At 43.0% G+C, this 21,532-nt stretch overlaps 1 protein-coding gene across 9 annotated transcripts in view; it reads right to left on the reverse strand.

Moving 5' to 3' along the window:
* Positions 1-21,532, reverse strand: part of fgd4a (FYVE, RhoGEF and PH domain containing 4a) — a 109,733-nt gene that overhangs the window by 16,092 nt on the left and 72,109 nt on the right. For 5 of the 9 annotated variants that reach the window (XM_035798239.2, XM_035798241.2, XM_035798237.2 and 2 more), the window contains exons 3-5: positions 13,661-13,795; positions 12,585-12,768; positions 4,363-4,762 (exon numbers count right to left, since the gene is read on the reverse strand). In XM_035798239.2, coding sequence (XP_035654132.1) covers positions 4,363-4,762; positions 12,585-12,768; positions 13,661-13,795 — 719 coding nt within the window. Of the gene's footprint in view, positions 1-4,362; positions 4,763-6,680; positions 7,636-12,584; positions 12,769-13,660; positions 13,796-19,427; positions 19,588-20,094; positions 20,183-20,217; positions 20,383-21,532 lie in introns of those variants that run through there. The other 4 variants (XM_035798238.2, XM_035798244.2, XM_035798242.2 and 1 more) reach the window with 4 other exon arrangements.

Raw genomic sequence — 21,532 nt, forward strand, 5'->3', positions numbered from 1 at the left:
CAACACACACTTCCCCATAGTGATCTACAACCGTATCGCTTTAATCAAATGTTTGTGCTTCAACTATGTTCTATGTTCATTTTAATTAAGGACTCATTCATTCCTTTTGATTGAGGAGTGATGTCTGGGCATACTGTAGTATGTGTGCCTGTGTGTATTGGGATCTTAAGGATGTGTACGGGGACATTGTGGAGTATGTGTGTGTGTGTGCGTGTGTGTGTGTGACTGTGGGGGAGCCTATCAGGAGAGGAAATGAAAAGCTAGAAGGGAAATGACACCAATCAACAAAGAGAGAACTACTGTTGACAGTCTCTGAGTGCTTTGTGTGAGAGAAACCACTCAATACAGTACAGTTTATAAAACACACTAATACTACATGACCAAAAGTATATGGACAACTGCTCGTCGAACATCTCATTCCAAAACCATGTGTATTAATATGGAGTCGGCCCCCCTTTGCTGCTATAACAGCCTCCATTCTTCTGGGAAGGCTTTCCACTAGATGTTGGGACATTGCTGCAGGGACTTGCTTTCATTCAGCCACAAGAGCATTAGTGAGGTCGGGCACTGATGTTGGATGATTAGGCCTGCCTCGCAGTCGGCGTTCCAATTAATCCCAAAGGTGTTGGATGGGGTTGAGGTCAGGGCTCTATGCAGGCCAGTCAAGTTCTTCCACACCGATCTCAACAAACTATTTATGCATGGAACTTTGTGCACAGGGGTATTGTCATGCCGAAACAGGAAAGGGCTTTCCCCAAACTGTTGCCAGAAGTTCCCTTCACTGGAACTAAGGGGCCTAGACCGAACCATGAAAAACAGCCCCAAACCATTATTCCTCCTCCACTAAACTTTACAGTTGGCACTATGCATTCGGTCAGGTAGCGTTCTCCTGGCATCCGCCAAACCCAGATTCACCCTTCGGACTGTCAGATGGTGAGTCCAATGGCGGCGAGCTTTACATTACTCCAGCCAATGCTTGGCATTTCACATGGTGAGCTTAGGCTTGTGTGTGGCTGCTCGGCTATAGAAAACCATTTCATTAAGCTCCAGACAAACAGTTATTGTGCTGACGTTGCTTCCAGAGGCAGTTTGGAACTCGGTAGTGAGTGTTGCTACCCAGGAAAGACTATTTTTATGCGCTACGCACTTCAGCGGTACCATTCTGTGAGCTTGTGTGGCCTACCACTTCGCCGCGAGCCGTTGTTGCTCCTAGACATTTTCACTTTATAACAGCACTTACAGTTGAACCGGCAGCTCTAGAGGGGCAGAAATTTGATGAACAGACTTGTTGGAAAGGTGGCATCTTGTGACGGTGCCACGTTGAAAGTCAGTGAGCTCTTCAGTAAGTCCATTCTACTGCCAATGTTTGTCTATGGAGATTGCATGGCGGTGTGCTCGATTTCGTACACTGGGTGTGGCTGTATCCGAAGCCACAAATTTGAATGAGTGTCCACATACTTTTGGATATACAGTGTACTCAGAAATCAAGATTCTGCAGGAAACTAGGGAATATGTTCCCAACTGATTGTTAGAGCTGGACAGAGAATGAAAGAATGTTCGCTTCCTCTATTCATTGATTTGGATGGATTGTGTGTATCCCACAAGTATTTTTCAAGTTCTCTTACTCTGTTACTTCCTGTACAAATATTTATTCTCATATGCATTACTTTGAAACTGTCTTCAGTTTTTTTTTTCTCTTCTCAAATGTATGCTTTGGCCACAAATATGAGCATAGGATGAGTCAACAACATTATTTGGGTATGAGTTAACAGAACATTTTAAAAGTGAGATTTTCATCGGACAGTTACTTTAACATTCAAGCCATCTACTGTATTTGATGCCAAGAGTACAACAACTATTCTACCCCAAAGCAGTCATTCCTTGAACTCTCTACCCAAAATTCTAACGAATGGACCGATTGTTAATGTGGTTACTAGTCAACTCTAACTAGCAGCATAACCAAACACACTCAATTCCACACCTTGAAAAAACACATGCAAAGCTTTGTCTGTCTCAGTCTGAAACTGACAAAACACACTGTCCCCCTAGCTCTGTCTACAATATGTAATGGTCGTCAAAGATATACAAAATTGCTACCGTCCATGACCTTATTCGCTCTCTGCCAGCTATGTATGTAAAGTAACTAACAGAGATGCAGTAAACTGATAAGCCATGAAGCATTGTATATAGGAGCCACTCTAGCTAGAGCCCTCCACCTCTCATACAGTGCCATGTAGAGATTGGGGGTTTCATTCACTGCTGAGTGAACACACTAATCTGAGAGCCAGATAATTAGAAATACCAGCCGGCCAGGCAGCAGCAAGGCCTCCCACAGGGCTACTGTGGCGCAAACTCAATTCTTCAGCTGCTGAAGCATTTGACATCTGTTCAGTCCAGTCCCGAAAATAACCCCCAGTAGAAGGAGGGCAACGGAATTATGTTGAGACTTGTTTTTGACTATATGCAAAACAAAAAAACATTGATTTCAAAGTTTAGCAATCCATACAACCCTATAAACAAAGATTACTTTTAACAATTTACACTGCACATTTTACAAAAACACATTTACTGGAAGAACTGTGCAGATGCAAATTTTGATAACAGAATTTCAGTAAAATCTTCCTCAGTGTTTTATGTGACAACTTTTGCCAAGAACTCTTGTTAAAATAGATGATCAAAATGAAGATTCAAAGATGTCTGCAGAAAGATTGGGATGTCAGCTATGACATGACACATTGACTTTGGGGGAAAAAAACATTTTGGCTATTGAACTACAGTTTGAAGTGGATTTACACCTGGTAACAGAATTGCGTTAACAGAATTTCACCAAGGGTCTCTGATCTGTACTACACAGAAATACATAATTATGGGTATGAATTTCATTCTATTCCTGGTGATGTGTACCTATTTAGGATACAAAGGTAGAATTATGCAATATCCTCCTTTGAATATTTGTGTATTTATTAATTTTACACACTGGCTATTATTGTAATGAGCTTCTCCCCCAAACAAGACCGAATTCAGTTGGTCCGGACCAAATCTGAACCAATCATAGATGTCTATGTCCTACAAGTTCAGACATCAAAGTACAGCACAGAACATTCTAGTTAAGTACAGTAGAGAATAGTTCCTTATGGTACAGTACAATTTGTATTTTTTATTTAACTAGGCAAGTCAGTTAAGAACACATTCTTATTTTAAATGACTGCCTAGGAACTGTGGGTTAACTGCTTTGTTCAGGAGCAGAATGACAGATTTTTACCTTGTCAGCTCGGGGATTCGATCTTGCAACCTTTCGGTTTCAAGTCCAACGCTCTAACCACTAGGATACCTGCCGCCCAATACAGTACATTATGGTGTACTTGACTCTGTGTAAGGGCTATTTCACAAAGGAGAGTGACTGAGTGCTGCATCAGATGACCTGGCCTCCACAATCACCCGACCTCAACCCAATTGAGATGGTTTGGGATGAGTTGGACTGCAGAGTAAAGGAAAAGCAGCCAACAAGTGCTCATTATATGTGGGAACTCTTTCAAAACTGTTGGAAAAGCATTATTCGTGAAGCTGGTTGAGAGAATGCCAAGAGTGTGTACAAAGCTGTCATTAAGGCAAAGGGTGGCTGCTTTGAAGAATCTCAAATATAACTAAATATTTTGATTGGTTTCTACTTGATTCCATGTGTGTTATTTCATAGTTTTGATGTCTTCCCTATTATTCTACAATGTATAGAATAGTACAAATAAAGAAAAACCCTTGAATGAGTAGGTGTGTCCAAACTTTTGACTGGTACTGTATGTGTTGGCATTAACTTCAACATTATGGTGTTTTGATGTAATTTCAGGTAGATATTTTCTAAGACCCCTTTCCAACTGTTTGACCAGAAATCAAAGCCTTTGTTTATTCCTAATATTTAGGAAATAAAAGTTGAAATATGTATATTCATTTGACACCAGATTTGACATGCTCCTATAAACTTCACATGTCGGTGCTTACGGATCCTTCTAGATGGAAATGACCAGCAGACTCAGTCAATAGAAACCAGACACACTGCTGAGACAAAGGCTAGCAGGCTACTCTGGCATGGCAGAAGTGGCTATATCTGGTGTGATGTGTCGCACAGTAAAGGAGCTGTGAGGTTCCAGTAGACTGTGAAGTCAGTCAGAGAGAGCACATGGCTCTAATAGGCCCTGAGACATCTGACACAGGGATATAAATTAACGTGACACTGTGATGCCAGGTTAAACACTTGCATTAAAACCAACACTACTCACATGAACTCTATGGTCGCTCGGTGTAAGAGCTTTATAGTAACAGAGTTAGGGAGACACGCATGTGCCCCCCCCCCTCCCCACAGACACTTACCGGTACCTTCTCCTCCACAATGCCCTCCTCCTTGCTTCCTTTGTTTACGTTGGGGGTCTCCTCCTGTAGGTCCACTGTCCTCCCCAGTATGGGTCTTTGTGTGTGAAGGAGGGGAGTGACGCCCATGCTCCCGTCCCCCATGTCCCCATTCTCCAGGGCAGTGTCTTTTCTCAGGGGGGACCCACTCTCCCTGTCCCCGTCTCTGTCCATTTGGGTTAGCATCCCGTTAGTTGCCTGTTTGTGGGCATCCCGCTGCGTTCTCGGGACAGAGCCTGAATCCACCGAGTTGTTGTCCTGCTGCTCGGACTCTGACTGTCTCTGGTTGACCCGGTGAGCCGGACTGCAGAGGGGCGACTTGCTGAGCTGCTTGAGTGGTGAGCCCTCCTTGGTTTCTGACTGGCTGTGAGAGCAGAGGAAGAGAACAGGAGGAAGTCAGAGACCACCGCTGATAAAGACTTAAAGCCAAAGAAGACAGGAGATGAGAATAAAAGAGTGAGCGGGAGAGCACGTTCAGTGGCTGTTAAGCCTGCACTACACTAACTAGTGAGTGCTGTGAGAGTGACTGAGGCTGCAAGACAGCACCGGAGTATGTGCAAGGGTAAAAAATAAAACAGTTGAGATGCAAAAACTTCCTCTTGTCTTCTGGGGCTGCTGTGAGCTGTGCAGAGGAAGTGTGAGTGCGTAGGGCAGAGGAGGAGGGGAGGAAAAGAGGGGGAGGAGGAGTATAGTGGAGTGGAGAAGAAGACTGGAGAGGTAGAGCCACACTCCCTAGAGATAGCCTGCTGCCCTACTTCTGAATACACATGCACACACATTAGTGGTGCGCGGGTGAGCTTTTTGTTCACCGCATTTGCTAATAACCCTTCTGTAACCGACTATATGTGATAAAGTGAAAATCTGAGGCCCGTACCCGACCCCAATATAAACAATGTGCAGTAGGCTACAGTCAGAGATGGCTAAACTATATTTTGACAGGGGGTGCAGGATCAGTTTTTGCCTGTTTTAGATGTGCTTCTGCTTATAATTTCCGACATTTTGGTTTTCAACTTGTCTATAATTAGATACATGCAGCTTCTCTTCTGTCATTATATGTTGCCCTAAAGACTAAATAAACCCTTGCTCGCCAGAAAAATGTCATAAAATCGGTAGAATGAAAGCTTCAATCTAGTTGACATCGGTCAAGTTCTCTGTCATCTCGGCTTCTTTCACCCCGCAAAGACGTTTAGGGACCGGGGATAAAATCCAATAACCCCAAAAAACTGGAAAGATTTTTCAAGTGACATCAGTTTAAGGAAATAGAAAGCTGTGAAAACAACCCAAAATGTTCCTGATAAGATTTCAGTTCGGCTTGGGTGCATATCTTATGTGGTTGAAATACTATACTATATTTCTGATGCTGATCAAAGATAGCACCTCTACAGACGGTATCTAACTGCACATTCACATTCTCCCAAGATACTGAAAAAAACAAGTCCCATTTCTCCACTCCTGTTCCCGAGTAAAAATGTAGCCTACATTTGGTGTATTATTTTACTGCAAGACATGTTTTATTCTGCAGGAGTTAATAGTAGCCCTTTCCTGTAACCAAATGACCTTGTGGCCTCATAGATGGAATGTTATTCATACTTTTCATAATCACCTTTTTATGTTTTACACCAAAAATCTGCTTTTTCTATGTCAAACATTTTGAAAAAAACAAATGTTCAGTCTTCTGTGATGTATATAAAGTTTCAACTCTTTAACTGACATGGTAGAGGTGTCTTATTTTTCTAAGCCCATAACCATGTGTGTGAGGTGTATACTTTTGTTTTCAAAGAATTGTTTAAGACTACCAAGAAACACTCTGTGTGAGGCTACAGTCAGTGTTCAGATTTCAGTTTCCTTTTTAAGTCCCCGTCTTGTGACTGTTGAATTCGTATAGCCTCACAACCATCATCCTCTTTAACCACTTCACCGAATCTTTCCAAAACATTACTTTTCTGGCCCTCTTTCCTCTTTCTTCTTAATATTGTAACTTTATGCCCAGTCCCAAAAGCATTTGGTGCGTGGACTATGCTCCAAAGTTTAGGCTTACACTAATGCCAGATAGCCTAAAATAAATGAAAGAAAAACCTCAATGCAGCCTATACATATAAATTGCACAAGAATGATACATTTATGGATTTTTTAAAAGGTTTTGTTTTCTCTTCATGAGTCAACCCATGCATCACCAGTACACGCGTCTATACGTATACACGCACACACACACACACACACACCTCCATCCAGCAGTACTGTATCCTGCAGCTTGTCCAGCTGTTTCCCTGTCTATGACCCACCTGCCCTCAAACAGCACTTCCCTTCCAGTCCCCTTAGTCTTCACTGTCCAGCAGGGACATGGACTAATGATCAAACAGTACAGGTCCAGAACTACTTTAAAAACACTTTAAACCCCATTTGGAACCGTACCCATGTTCTTTCCTGTGGTAGATCAGTGAGACTAAACCATGTTTCAATGGGTGCACTAGTCTAGCTAAACCATCTGATTCCACTGCACGAAGACAGGAACAACACACACCTACTACAGGAAGTATGTGTCACAAGCCTACTGCACATGTCTGAACCCTGTACACACACACACACACACACACACACACAGAGGGTACAATGTCAGTGTCAGTAGAAACAGGAAGTGTGTATGAATAGAGGAACAACAGAGGTTGATGTACAGATGAGTCAATCTCTAAGCTTTAATACAATGTCACACCCTAACTGTGTCTATACTAGTCAGTCCCCGCAATATATGACATATTGTGGTTGAATAAAGTGGGCTGACTAAAGAGAAAACAGTACCTTTAAGAATTCACAAATGTATAATTATGATGCAATTTATATCTATAGGCTACATTGAGGTATTTCATTCATTATTTGAGGATATCTGGCATTAGTGCAACAACCTAAACTTTATGGCCTAACTGTATGCGCACCAAATAGACACGCAAATCGCAAAAAGCATTTGGGAACGGGCTTAAAAAGGTAACATTGTTCCAGCAAAGCAACAAGGACAATTCAATGGGTGGAATGTTATTAATAGAAAATATTATTTAAAAAAACCCAATGAAAATCCGGTTTCTATATCAAACAGTTTTGTTATATTTAAGTCTTCTGTTATGCATATAAAGTATAATATTGGGATGCAAACAAAAAATGTAATATACACTGCTCAAAAAAATAAAGGGAACACTTAAACAACACAATGTAACTCCAAGTCAATCACACTTTTGTGAAATCAAACTGTCCACTTAGGAAGCAACACTGATTGACAATAAATTTCACATGCTGTTGTGCAAATGGAATAGACAACAGGTGGAAATGATAGGCAATTAGCAAGACACCCCCAATAAAGGAGTGGTTCTGCAGGTGGGGACCACAGACCAGTTCTCAGTTCCTATGCTTCCTGGCTGATGTTTTGGTCACTTTTGAATGCTGGCGGTGCTTTCACTCTAGTGGTAGCATGACACGGAGTCTACAACCCACACAAGTGGCTCAGGTAGTGCAGCTCATCCAGGATGGCACATCAATGCGAGCTGTGGCAAGAAGGTTTGCTGTGTCTGTCAGCGTAGTGTCCAGAGCATGGAGGCGCTACCAGGAGACAGGCCAGTACATCAGGAGACGTGGAGGAGGCCGTAGGAGGGCAACAACCCAGCAGCAGGACCGCTACCTCCGCCACCTCCGCCTTTGTGCAAGGAGGAGCACTGCCAGAGCCCTGCAAAATGACCCCCAGCAGGCCAAAAATGTGCATGTGTCTGCTCAAACAGTCAGAAACAGACTCCATGAGGGTGGTATGAGGGCCCGACGTCCACAGGTGGGGGTTGTGCTTACAGCCCAACACCGTGCAGGACGTTTTTCATTTACCAGAGAACACCAAGATTGGCAAATTCGCCACTGGCGCCTCTTCACAGATGAAAGCAGGTTCACACTGAGCACATGTGACAGTCTGGAGACGCCGTGGAGAACGTTCTGCTGCCTGCAACATCCTCCAGCATGACCGGTTTGGCGGTGGGTCAGTCATGGTGTGGGGTGGCATTTCTTTGGGGGGCTGCACAGCCCTCCATGTGCTCGCCAGAGGTAGCCTGACTTGTAAGACCATATGCTGGTGCGGTTGGCCCTGGGTTCCTCCTAATGCAAGACAATGCTAGACCTCATATGGCTGGAGTGTGTCAGCAGTTCCTGCAAGAGGAAGGCATTGATGCTATGGACTGTCCTGCCCGTACCCCAGACCGGAATCCAATTGAGCACATCTGGGACATCATGTCTCACTCCATCCACCAACGCCACATTGCAACACAGACTGTCCAGGAGTTGGTGGATGCTTTAGTCCAGGTTTGGGAGGAGATCCCTCAGGAGACCATCAGTCACCTCATCACGAGCATGCCCAGGCGTTGTAGGGAGGTCATACAGGCACGTGGAGGCCACACACACGACTGAGCCTAATTTTGACTTGTTTTAATGACATTACATCAAAGTTGGATCAGCCAAATCCAGACCTCCATGGGTTGATAAATTTGATTTCCATTGATAATTTGTGCGATTTTGTTGTCAGCACATTCAACTATGTAAAGAAAAAAGTATTTAATAAGAATATTTCATTCATCCAGATCTAGGATGTGTTATTTTAGTATTCCATTATTTTTTTTGAGCAGTGTATTTCAACTCTATATCTGACATGGTACAGGTAGGTGTCTTTTTTTAAATTGTGAGGAGTAAACTTTTTTTTCAAAGTAGATTTGTCTAAAACTACCAAGAATCACTCTGTGTGACCCAGATTTAGGCCACTGCAGTAAAATGTTAACTTCTTGAAAAGGGAGAAGCTAACAAATTAGCAACAACATCCCCTTCGATAACACCTGCTACAGCTGTTGCAAACCAGCCTCCAAAAAAAGATAGCTTGCTAGAACGTGGGAAAACCACTGCTCCCGATTGCGCAGTGACTTGTTGGCCTTTGAGAAGGCAGTTTCCATATGTTTTTTTTGTAAAAACAGTTTTGTAATGACAGTGGAATAAACCATTACAAGTCAAAATGCGATTGGTTGATTCCACTGTCACTCCAAAACGTTCCCCTAATACAGTGAAATAGCATATGCCTTCTATCTAGCTTCTGATGGCCTAGCCAATGGCCGATTTAGCTAGCTAAATTATTTATCTCCCCAGAGACAACCAAAGAAAAATCCTAATTTGATCATTTTTTTCTCTTCAGTGTTAACCATTTCATTTCCAACAAAACTGAAAAGATTAAATCAGAACATCATTGAACATAATAAAATAATTGTAGAAGTTCCTCATTGTTCCCCACTATGTTAGTAATAATTTGTAAAGTGGCTCTATTTTACCTCAGCATGCATTTTTTTTACCATTCTGAATGCCTGAAGAATCCATATGTTGTTCTAAAATATAAACACAGAAATACTGGACATTTTGAACTCTTATTATGATGGTGATTTGACAAAATTACAGTCATGGTCTTGACTCGGTCACGGACCCACTGTCCGCCTCCCGGTCTTGACTCGGTCACGGACCCACTGTCCGCCTCCCGGTCTTGACTCGGTCACGGACCCACTGTCCGCCTCCCGGTCTTGACTCGGTCACGGACCCACTGTCCGCCTCCCGGTCTTGACTCGGTCACGGACCCACTGTCCGCCTCCCGGTCTTGACTCGGTCACGGACCCACTGTCCGCCTCCCGGTCTTGACTCGGTCACGGACCCACTGTCCGCCTCCCGGTCTTGGTCTTAAATCAGTCTCACTTTAGGTGGCCTCGAACACAACACTTTTGTGAGGTGATACAAGTATGACAGTCACAGGATGGGGACTTCAAATGGAAAGTGAAATCTGGACACTGACTGTAGGTCTATAACATCTCACATAGCAGTAATATTAACTCCTGCAGACTTAAGCATTTCTTGCAGTGAAATTATACATCAAATGTATGAATAAATGTGACTTTGTAACAGGAGTGGAGAAATATGATTTATTTCTTTCAGCATCTTGAGAGAATGCCAATGCGTAGTTTCATACCATCTGTAGAGGTGCTGTCTTTATCAGCATCATAAAAACTGATAGTAGTTCAACCACATAAAATATGCATCCAAGCCGAACTAAAATCTTATCAGAAATATCTAAATCAGGCAACAAAAAAATCCTGCACCCCCTGTCAAAAAATCTGTACGCCGTCTCTGACTGTAGCTTATAGCACATTTTCTATATTAGCAGGTTAGGGTCAGGTGCGAGACTCAGATTTTCACTTTGTCACATATAGTCGTGAGGTTGCGGATTGGTTATAGCGTTCGCAGGCGGGTGCGGGTGAACAAACAGCTGCCCCACTAGTCTATACAAAGCACAGAGGACTGTTGTCCAGAACGCCGCAGCCCGTCTGGTGTTCAACCTTCCCAAGTTCTCTCACGTCACCCCGCTCCTCCGCTCTCTCCACTGGCTTCCAGTTAGCTCGCATCCGCTACAAGACCATGGTGCTTGCCTACGGAGCTGTGAGGGGAACGGCACCTCAGTACCTCCAGGCTCTGATCAGGCCCTACACCCAAACAAGGGCACTGCGTTCATCCACCTCTGGCCTGCTCGCCTCCCTACCACTGAGGAAGTACAGTTCCCGCTCAGCCCAGTCAAAACTGTTCGCTGCTCTGGCCCCCAATGGTGGAACAAACTCCCCACGACGCCAGGACAGCGGAGTCAATCACCACCTTCCGGAGACACCTGAAACCCCACCTCTTCAAGGAATACCTAGGATAGGGTAAGTAATCCTTCTCACCCCCTAAAAGATTTAGATGCACTATTGTAAGTGGCTGTTCCACTGGATGTCATAAGGTGTATGCACCAGTCGCTCTGGATAAAGCGTCTGCTAAATGACTTAAATGTAAATGTAAATGTTGTGGTTGGTTAGTGTAGGCCATGGAAACACTTGAGCAAAACACTGAGGCAATACGTTTCACAAATCCTCCTCATAAACTTGGCTTTAATCTTTGATAGATAGAAATGTTCAGTTACCTTTCCAAGAAGTTTACAGAAAGGCTGAATCACCTTAATGCGCCTCAGTATGAAAAAAAATGCATACAGTCGTATAATAATAGCATTTAAAGGTAGGCTTTATTGCTACATTATTATCATCATCTGTTGGGTTTCCAGGTTCCCTCTACTAACAAACACAGCATGTGAAGCAGATTATTACTAGGCTAATTCTGTTCCTTAGAGGCTGCCCTTCTTCTGCCAAACTAAACCAAATGCACTCGGAGGGTGAGTCTGTAGCTCCAGAGACCTGAGTTGGTCTGTAGAGGCCTGGGCTGGCAATAATGGACTGAGCGGGTAATGCTGTTGGACTCCACTGTATGAGTATTTCACACAAGGGCACCATTGTTTCTCCCTCTCAGTCTCTCGCCAATGGGCCTCCTCGCATGTTGCTAAAATCACCACTCAGACTTGTAACCAAGCGGGAATGACCACAGAAACATATTAAAGTCATAGGAAAACAGATGAAGACAGAGGTGAACCGATGGCACAATAGATAACTAAAATACTTGTGTTGCAATAGAGAAAATGCTCAGCCTTGGCCTTGTGGTAACTTATTAATCTCTGACAAAACAGGCTGATACACACAGCCAAACCTTTTGATTGAGGACACAATATAACATCATCTGAGACAGGAATCAAAACATGAGAAACTTGGTGTAATAAAATCCTACCTCTTTCGTCCAGACTTCATCCTACAGCAGTGCGCTCTCTCGCGCAACTGAGGGAGCAGATTTTCCACTTTGTCCAAATCTCTTTTCATCCTCCACTAATGCTTTGGCTTGTGATACACACGCTGATCTCTAGTGCTCTCTGTCTAAAGCGTTCCTCTGAAGAGATATCAATGAACCGGGCTGAAAGTGACTTCAGTTTTTTATTTCATCTTCTAAATAGTAGGAGATATTAGGAAACTTTTGCATGCAAGGTTTATTAACGTCACACTTGATTACTGCACTCATGTCTGTCTGATCAAGGTACTTATTTTAGCAAATGGAAGTACCCATGTTGAATCTCTCGCTCTCGCAGCAGTTAGTACAATCTCTCAAAATTCACAAAAGCAAGAACACACACGAGCAATATTTGCACACACATTTGAGTAAGCGCTGTATCTCAGATTGGGTCTAATTTATAATTTTCTCAGTTTGTACTCGACTTTTCCCCGCTGCTCTACCTGTTCTCCTCGAAGTGGTTGATGAGGTTCAAGACTTTGGAGGGTTTCTCCCGGCTCTTCGCCATCATCGCCCCTCCTCTTCTCTCCTCCATAGTGGCTCTGAGGAGTGCTCTCTCCACACGCCCCAGCGGGTGGGCGGCGGACTTTGTCACCGGGCTCTGGAGGTGGGCTGGCTTCGGAGGCACTGAAGGGATGATTTGAAAAGGTCAGTTGTCAGGGCTAGAGAGGTCAGAGGTCAATGTTGGCATGGCCACTCTAGGAGGCTTTCTGTGACTACATGAGCCTCTACCAGCATTTTACGGAATGTTGACTGTGTTTTGTGGAGTTTGGTGTTCTTGAAACACAAGGTGGCAGCACAGGTTACTAAAAGCTAGTCTCATTCCCAGAGTGTCTGCGACCCATACCTATAAGCCTGCAAAACACGGCTACTTTAGGCACAACATTAATCACCCAGAATTAGATTGAAATATAGCCATTCTGTGGACTAGCAGTATCCTCTTATGGCATGAACTATTCTATAACCCATAGAGGGGATGGTCAATGGGCTGTTGTAATGTAGAGGGTTAGGAGCTTCCTTTTTATCTCTGGAGAATGATTCACTGTGTTCAAATAAAACAGGAATGCAACACCACTAAAGGCAAGGTTTCACCACTGTGTCACACACTGTCTGGTTACATAACTGTCTCTTCCTTGTGGCATGAGTTGTTTTGTCATACATGTTTTCAGCAGTGGTGGAAAAAGTAACCAATTGTCATACTTGAGTAAAAGTAAAGACACCTTAATAGAAAATGACTCAAGTAAAAGTGAAAGTCACACAGTAAAATACTACTTGAGTAAAAGTCTAAAAGTATTTGCTTTAAAATATTCTTAACTATCAAAAGTGAAAGTATAAATCATTTCAAATTCCTTATATTAAGCAAAGCAGATGGCACAATTTTTGATTTAAAAAAAAAACTTATGGATAGCGCACTCCAACACTCAGACATAATTTACAAATTAAGCATGTGTCTAGTGAGTCCGTCAGATCAGAGGCGGTAGAGATGACCAGTAATATTAGACAGCAATATTATCTGTACCTTGTGGTTTGGGCTGCAGTGAGGGCCTGCTGTCCGAACTTCTTCCATTGACACCCCCCCTGCTCTTCTCACTTGGACTCTTTCCACATAGACCTGTCCGACTGACCCTTGCACTGTGGGGGCTGCTGCTTAGAGCTGAAAGAGAGAGAGAGCAAAGAGGAATGGTGAGATTCTCGACAACACTCAGTTGGCTGCGGTAGTGATAGAGCTGGGATCATATGACGTTTACCATGCCTCTGTTGTACTTATTTTGAAAGAGGACCTCCTCACTTCCATACCATATATCCTGTTTTTTTGTGATTCACATCCATGTTGCACCACAGACAGAACATATACCACTCACAGAATATCACCCACCCACAGCCACTGGCTTGAAGCGAGTGTAATACACTCCATCTTCTACTATTCATTTGGCCAAAGGCCAGGGGGGAAAGTAAGCCGGTCCGGTACACCGTCCCGGGAAAAATAAATAGTGGGGGTACGCCGTACCAGTAAATCATCAGCCTATCACAATAATTAAAACAAAATGTAAAGAAAAGTGTAGGCTACTACACCACTATTTATCATTAGCGCATGTCAGAGGCATGGAAAATGTGCGAATGACCTTGAAAACAATGCGATGTGGTTCAAGGAGAACACTGCCATGGCCGAGACGAGTGGCTGACACAGACGCGCGCAAACAGCAGTGGAGGCATAAATCCTGGCCTAATTACACTGTGTGGTGTTTTGTATAGCAGATGTCTCTTAGCATTCACCACTGTGTTCGGAGGCTGGAACATGTTGCCAGTAGATGAACGGGAGCAGGTAGCCCAGGAAAGAAGTGATTGTTTGACAATCAGATGATGTGTTAATGCCACAATAAAAAAGGTCATACATTTTAAAAAGTTACATGATAAATCTTTCCCGACTAGGCCCACAGATATCCTTATTGAATCCATAGGGATTCTATGTCATTCTATGATTAGACCCATAAAAAAACATGTTGGTGTACACGCAAGCAAATGAGGTCCTGTACTGGGAAGAAATTAAATCTACTTTCACCCCTGCCCATGGCTGAACATTAAAGTCTCCACGTAGTTCATTATCATGCTAATGATCCAGATTATTGTCAACAGCACTGAGCCTGGTCTAACCATCTGGTAACAGATGGTATCACGGCTCAGGAGAAGACCCAGATGCAGACAGCTCGAATAACGGATGTTTACTATATAAACAGGGGGCAGGCAAAGGAAAGGGCAGGCAGAGGTAGGTAGTCCAGGGCAGAGTCCGTAAGGTAGAGAACGGCAGACAGGCCCCGTGCAGGCAGAATGATCAAAACTGGGAAAACTAGAAAACAGGCACTTAAGGAAATAGGAGTACAAAAAAAAACACGCTGGTAGGCTTAACGAGACAAGTGGAACTGGCCACAGACAAACAGAGAAGACAGGTATAAATGCACAGGGGATAAAGGGGAAGCTGGGCGACACCTGGAGGGGGTGGAGACAAGCACAAAGACAGGTGAAACAGATCAGGGTGACAGAAGGTCCATCTTCACTCCAGTGTGTTTAACCAATTCTGTCAGACTGTTTACACCAAGTCTATAGTCAGAAACACTCCACAGTCAAGTCTCTACAATTGCACAGCCATCCCCATTAAGGTAACACTACATGGCACTGTGTTGCTGCTGAGGCCAAGCAGGTGGTATTGTTAGTTTATAGAGAGTTTCCACAAAGAGCTTCATCATTCTGGGAAGTCTCCATTAAGGGCAGTCATGTAAAAACATGACTTAACTCCACTGAGGTATAAGAAGAACTCACATGTGTCGGTCGAGTGAGCACTCACACGACCCTTCACTCAGCAGCTATACAGTGTAATCAATGTGTAACATTGTCCATTGTCTCTGAGAGGCTGTCTATTCCTAGTGCTGCAGAGCCTGCATTACTGCACGTGATGATGCAAGACATTTTCGATGCAAGCTATTTCTTCTCCATGGTAATCTACAGAGAAAACGACAACGAGTTCACCGAAAGATCATGGAAGTGAAATTCTGTCCTAGTTCGACGGAACATTGAAATGCGGTAGTACACGCAATCTCCCAAAAATTACACTTTACGTACATCACAGAAGACTGACATATAACAAAAGCGATAGAAACAGCAGATTTTGTGTAAAAATAATAAATTGTGTTGATTAATTGTGAAATGCTGAGAGAAAACAAATGAGTAACATTCCACTGCAGGAAAGGCTACACGCTTTTTATAGCTCTGCTTCAGGTACAGACAACAAGGCTTTTACAACAAATGGTCTAGTACTGATTTGACTAGGAAAGCCCCACGGTCTGCTGGGGTGACTTTCTAAGCACGGCCCAAGTTTCGTGGATCATTTTAGAGCTGGCCTTAAGAACTCGGCTGCTTACATGCTTGACCTCATCTGCAATCCCTTTAACAGGGGACATTTCAAACAACTTTTGCACCATATGACCCATTTTTGGTTACAATCAAGTCTCCACGTCAAGTTGCCATGTTAGTGATTGTAGAGAGAGTCAGGAAAACCCTCTATTGTAAATAATGAATGTTGTTAATAAGATGTTAAACACCCAGTCATTCTGCTGTAAATCACCAAGTAAACATCAATGGAGTGGTGTGTATGGACCGCAGGCCCTCACATTTTCCAGCATAGCTACTTCGCGCTGTTGTCTCTGGGTCAGCTACTCCTCGTTCACACACACACCCTATCGTTAAAAGTGGCCCGCCACAGATACCCATGCAAATTAGCAGCAAGCGCCCTGCTAAGCCAAAGCATGTGGATATTAAGATGTTAGGCAGCACAAAGGGCCCCTTTCTGGGTTAATTCAGAGATACATTTTTTCAGGTGGTGTAAAGTACCCAAGTAAAAATATTTGAAAGTACTACTTAAGTAATTTTTGGGGGTGTCTGTACATTAGTATTTATATTTTTGACTACTTTTACTTTACTACATTCCTAAAAATAAAAATCCGTACTTTTTACTTCATACATTTTCCCTGACACCCAAAAGTAGTCGTTACATTTTGAATGCTTAGCAGGACAGAAAATGGTCCAATTCACACACTTATCAAGAGGACATCCCTGGTTAATTTAAGACACTCTTTGAAAAAGTAGGCCTCAGACATTTATGGAAGATGGGAAGGGACTCGGAGGGGGGTGCCAGGACAGAGAAGATCTTTAACTGGACCGAGCTGACAGGGGTGGGATGGTGAAGAGACCAGAGGTGGCAGAACGGAGTGCTAGGGTTTGAGCATTCGAGCCATTTCATTCCACCAAGGAGGAGGGGGCTTAGTTGTCTGTTGCTGATGTAAACATGGTCAGGTTATGGTATGACAGCCTCGTGGGAGATGGGCCCATTCAAACAGCCTTTATTTAACAAGTCTGAGTATGTTCTCTCTAAGAAGACACACACATGCACGTGCGCACACTCACACACACAATTCAGTCAATTCAGAAAGTAAATTTAAATTGCAATTCAATATTTTAGAATAGAGCATCCATTCTCAATTATTGTTTAATAGATTGACTACAGTAAACGTTTAATGTAGAATCTAATTTCCTGAATTGAAACTAAATTGACCCCAAACCGGACACACACACACACCACAACAGGACGGCACAAGACCAAACCAAGCCAAAGTTTTTGCAATTTCCAAATCACACAACTCCAATAATTAAAATCCTTTACTCTTCTCTTTTATATGGAAGTCTGTCTTCTGATTCCAATTTAAAACCACATCAGTTAGACTACGTGAATATGGATGTTTGCAAGGTGAGCTTCTGAGCCTGGGGTAGAAGGCCAAACAGGATTCTGTAGAAACTGGAAAGTGAGCAAATATTGAACATTCACAGCTGAATCCAATAGTTAATAGTGAATGCAGAACTCCGATAAACACAATCCCACCTGAGGCTCTGTCCTTGATTTACACTGTAGGAGACCTGCTACCATGGCAACTGGCCCGAACCTTCTCAACACTACAAAATATTTTACTATTGAGCAGGCAGGGAGAACAAGCTCGTGGGCATTCGCTTGTTTCCAAAAGATTTTAGACCAACTCTAGTGGAAATCATGGCATTCATTTCACTCAAGACAGTCATAAATTAATCCTCAAGAATGATCCAATGAAAATTATCAAAGACATGTATCTAGCATCTAACAAAAACAATTATAATGACACATGAAAAATATTAATCCCCAGTACTGAACTTTATCACCATATGGGAAGGCTGAGGAGTCTTGCCATGGCGCAGAGAGCTGAAAATAGGCCAAAATACTCGGTCCTCTTAATCTTTCATGACATCCGGAGAGAGGAAGAGTGAAGAAGATCCGTTCAAGGGAAACAAGTTTACCTCAGGTCAGGGTCTTTTAAAGCCTCCAGTGTGCTGCTGGTGTTACTAAAGATATCTCCGTTGAGACGACGCCTCCCTGTCCTTGCCGACACAGATACACAAGAATGCATGTTTACCGATACAACCGGGCTCAGAGAGGATGAAGGAATGTATCAATCTAACAAAACCACTATCCCTCTAATCAGAGATAAGAGCAGCGTATCCACATCCTTTACCTCACCGAGAGAGAGAAAATAACAGGATCGACCAACCACGATGCCTCTAGGAATAGATCTTGTTGTGAAGCGGACGTTTGAAAAAGCTATCTAATTTGTGGTATAATTAGGGATGCGCATCTTTCCATTTCAAGATGATTCGATATCTGTCTAAATACATGGGCTACAATACGACACAGGAAAGATACGTTTTAGTTTGAAACGATTCGATTTGATTAGAGGAACGAATCGATGCAATTCAGTGCGATGTGATTCGATGCACTAACATAGGTTGCATAAACACGTTCATTTTCTATTTTAAATTCAAATCTGCTGCTGATGGAGCTCATGAGCTGGGCATCTGAGCTAGATCTGTCTGAGCTGACTCTTTGTGTGTGTGTAATTGATGTATAAGTCTAGGGTGTATGTAGACAACTAAGCGGATCCATAACACAAAAAAAATGGTGAACCGGCAATTCGTAACGTTTTAATCCATTTTCTGCCCGATTGCATGCTAGATCTAGATCGGTTTGGAGTGTCACATAAGAGCATAATGCCTTTGTTACAAAACCCCATTGATACTGCTCTCTCTCGCTCTCTAATCCCTCTCTCACTAATCCTGAGACAACATGCGTGTCCCGAAACTCAAGTCAGAGCTGTGAGTAAAAACAATAGGCACACCTGTCTTTCTGCACCCAGCCACCACCCAGAGAGGGGAGTGCCTGTGCTTCAAACTATAGCTGCAAACCCTGGTCTAAGTTACTGTTTTTACTTCTAACCTAAAATAAACCAGAGCCCTGTGTCCCAAGGGGACACCCCACTCTCAGCACACTGCATATCTAACAGTATTTATAATCAAATCTGCCTGGGATTCAAAATGGGTGATAATTCTCAGTGATTTCCAGTTATGAGCAGGGTGCACACAGGAATAATGGAAGCAATTCCGATTTTAAAGTGAATACATCCACAACATATGAGTGAATATATCCCACAATCCATAAATTGTCTTTGGACTCCTGCCTGCAATTATGAAATACTGTGACTTGATATCATTATCTAATAATTTCACTGCAAAGGGTGACAGTTGTGGGAATAGTCTAACTCCAGAAATATATGTATACCAACCACAATAGCACATTCATCTAAGAAAACAGAGAAAAACGTGAGAGAGAGGCGAGGATAAACTGAATCACTGACATAACCTGAGAATAAACTCACCCAAAGCCTCTTTACAGAGTAGTAGGAAATCCTTACAGGGCAGACAAGGTATCTCAAGCCTCCAGTAGGAGTAGTAGGGAAAGTCTGGCAGTAACATGCAATCTTCCCAGGCAGGCAGGCACTGCAGCTCAGAGCTAAGTGACTCAGCTCAGCGGAGAGACTCGCCAATAAGGGGAAGACTACTTCTTCCCTCCACCCCCCTTCTCTCTCAAAACAACTAGAGGGATATAAGACACAGAGAGAGTGCATAGCGCACAAACACACACCAGCACACTTCACCATAGCACTATCGTTGCAGCGATAAGGGAAAGGGTAAATTGGCTCTGAAAGGATGTGTAATTCAATAAAATGTTATAGAATTTTCAGTCTCTTTCTTCCTCAGGCTGTCTACACACACAGCACAAGGACTGAGACTAGAAAGAGAAAGACACAGAAAGTTAGCCACCCACAGTGTTGGGGAGTAGTGAACTAAGTTCTAAGTTACATGTAGTAGCTTAGTTTTTAATTGAACTAAGTTCAAATCAAGGTAGTGTTTTCAGTAGTTAATTACTTTTTTTTTTGCCATGTAGCGTTGTAGCTAACTACTGGAACTACACAATACATTTTTTTGCTCAAATAAAATATTGGTGAAGTAGGCAATAATTTCCTTTCTTTTTCAGCAACAGACCTGCGTAATTTTCACTTGAAATATTGTTTTTCTGTTTAATAGGCTAAATTTCACAAACATACGATCCCAAAGTCATCGGTTCTTGCAATTTGTAGTCAATTGTCACACCCTGATCTGTTTCACCTGTCCTTGTGATGGTCTCCACCCACTCCAGGTGTTGCTCGTTTTCCCCAGTGTATTTATTTCTTTGTTTCCTGTCTCTCTGTGCCAGTTTGTCTTGTATGTCCAAGTCAACCAGTGTGTGGTTTTTTTCCCCATGCGCGTTCCTTTTCTGTTCTCTTTTTACTAGTCCTCCTGGTTTTGACCCTTGCCTGTTTCTGGACTCTGTACCCGCCTGCCTGACCATTCTGCCTGCTTTGACTTCGAGCCTGTCTGCCACTCTGTACCTCCTGGACTCTGAACTGGACCTTTTGCCTCTGTCCTACCCTGTTTTGGATCAATAAATATCTAAGAGTCCAACCATCTGCCTCCTGTGTCTGCATCTGGGTCTCGCCTTGTGCCATGATAGTCAATGACATTTCAGATTTACATATGATACTTTTTCACAAAGTAGTTAGTGAGAGTGGCTATATTTTCAGAGTAGCTTCCTGTGGCATATTGTATTGGAAGCCACGTGACCACTTGGGGAACTCGCAGTTGGAGAGTGGGATATGTTGTTACAGTAATCACCAGAAACAGTTTGAGCAGCTCAAGGTATTAATCATGCATGCTCCAGTACTGAGGTTCTAGGATAAAAAGCTCAAAACTAAAATCTCAGCAGATGCCTCTAAAGCAGGTTTAGGTGCAGTGTTACAGCAGTATGCCACTAGATGGCGCCCATTCACATGGCTCTGGCAACTTTGAGTGTAACTAACTATGGTCAGATTGAGAAAGAGGCAATGTAACTGTCATATGTATATAAGATATACCATGTGTTTATCTATGGTAAAAGTGTGGGCCAAAACAAACCTTTTGGTTACTTTTGCAAAGATCTGGTGTACACACCACCAAGGGTACAGACTGTTTCTAAAACTTCAGAAATATGACGTGCAACTCGAGTACAGGCCAGGGAAAGAATTGTTAGTGGCAGACACATTGTATATATATATATACGAGCAGGTATATATATACGAGCAGGACGAGACCATACATGTAAACCTTATCAGAAAGAGCTGTCTAGTCTCAGATGAAATGTGGACAGTTATTTCACATGCTACTGCTGAAGATGAGTGTTTGCAAACGGCGATTCAAGCCATAACATACGGCTTGTCTGCACAAGCTATGATATACCCTTATGGTCAATACAGGGATGAGCCATCTGTACCTGGCAGAATTATGTTTAAGAGTTCAAGAATTGTGATACCAAGTGGGTTGCAGAAAAACATGCTGATCAAAATACACAAGGGCCATCTAGGGATGGAGAAGTCAAAACGACGTGCAAACGCAGTGTCATTTTGGC

This window comes from Oncorhynchus keta, chromosome 22 (assembly GCF_023373465.1).
Source record: "Oncorhynchus keta strain PuntledgeMale-10-30-2019 chromosome 22, Oket_V2, whole genome shotgun sequence".
Classification (NCBI taxonomy): Eukaryota; Metazoa; Chordata; class Actinopteri; order Salmoniformes; family Salmonidae; genus Oncorhynchus; species Oncorhynchus keta.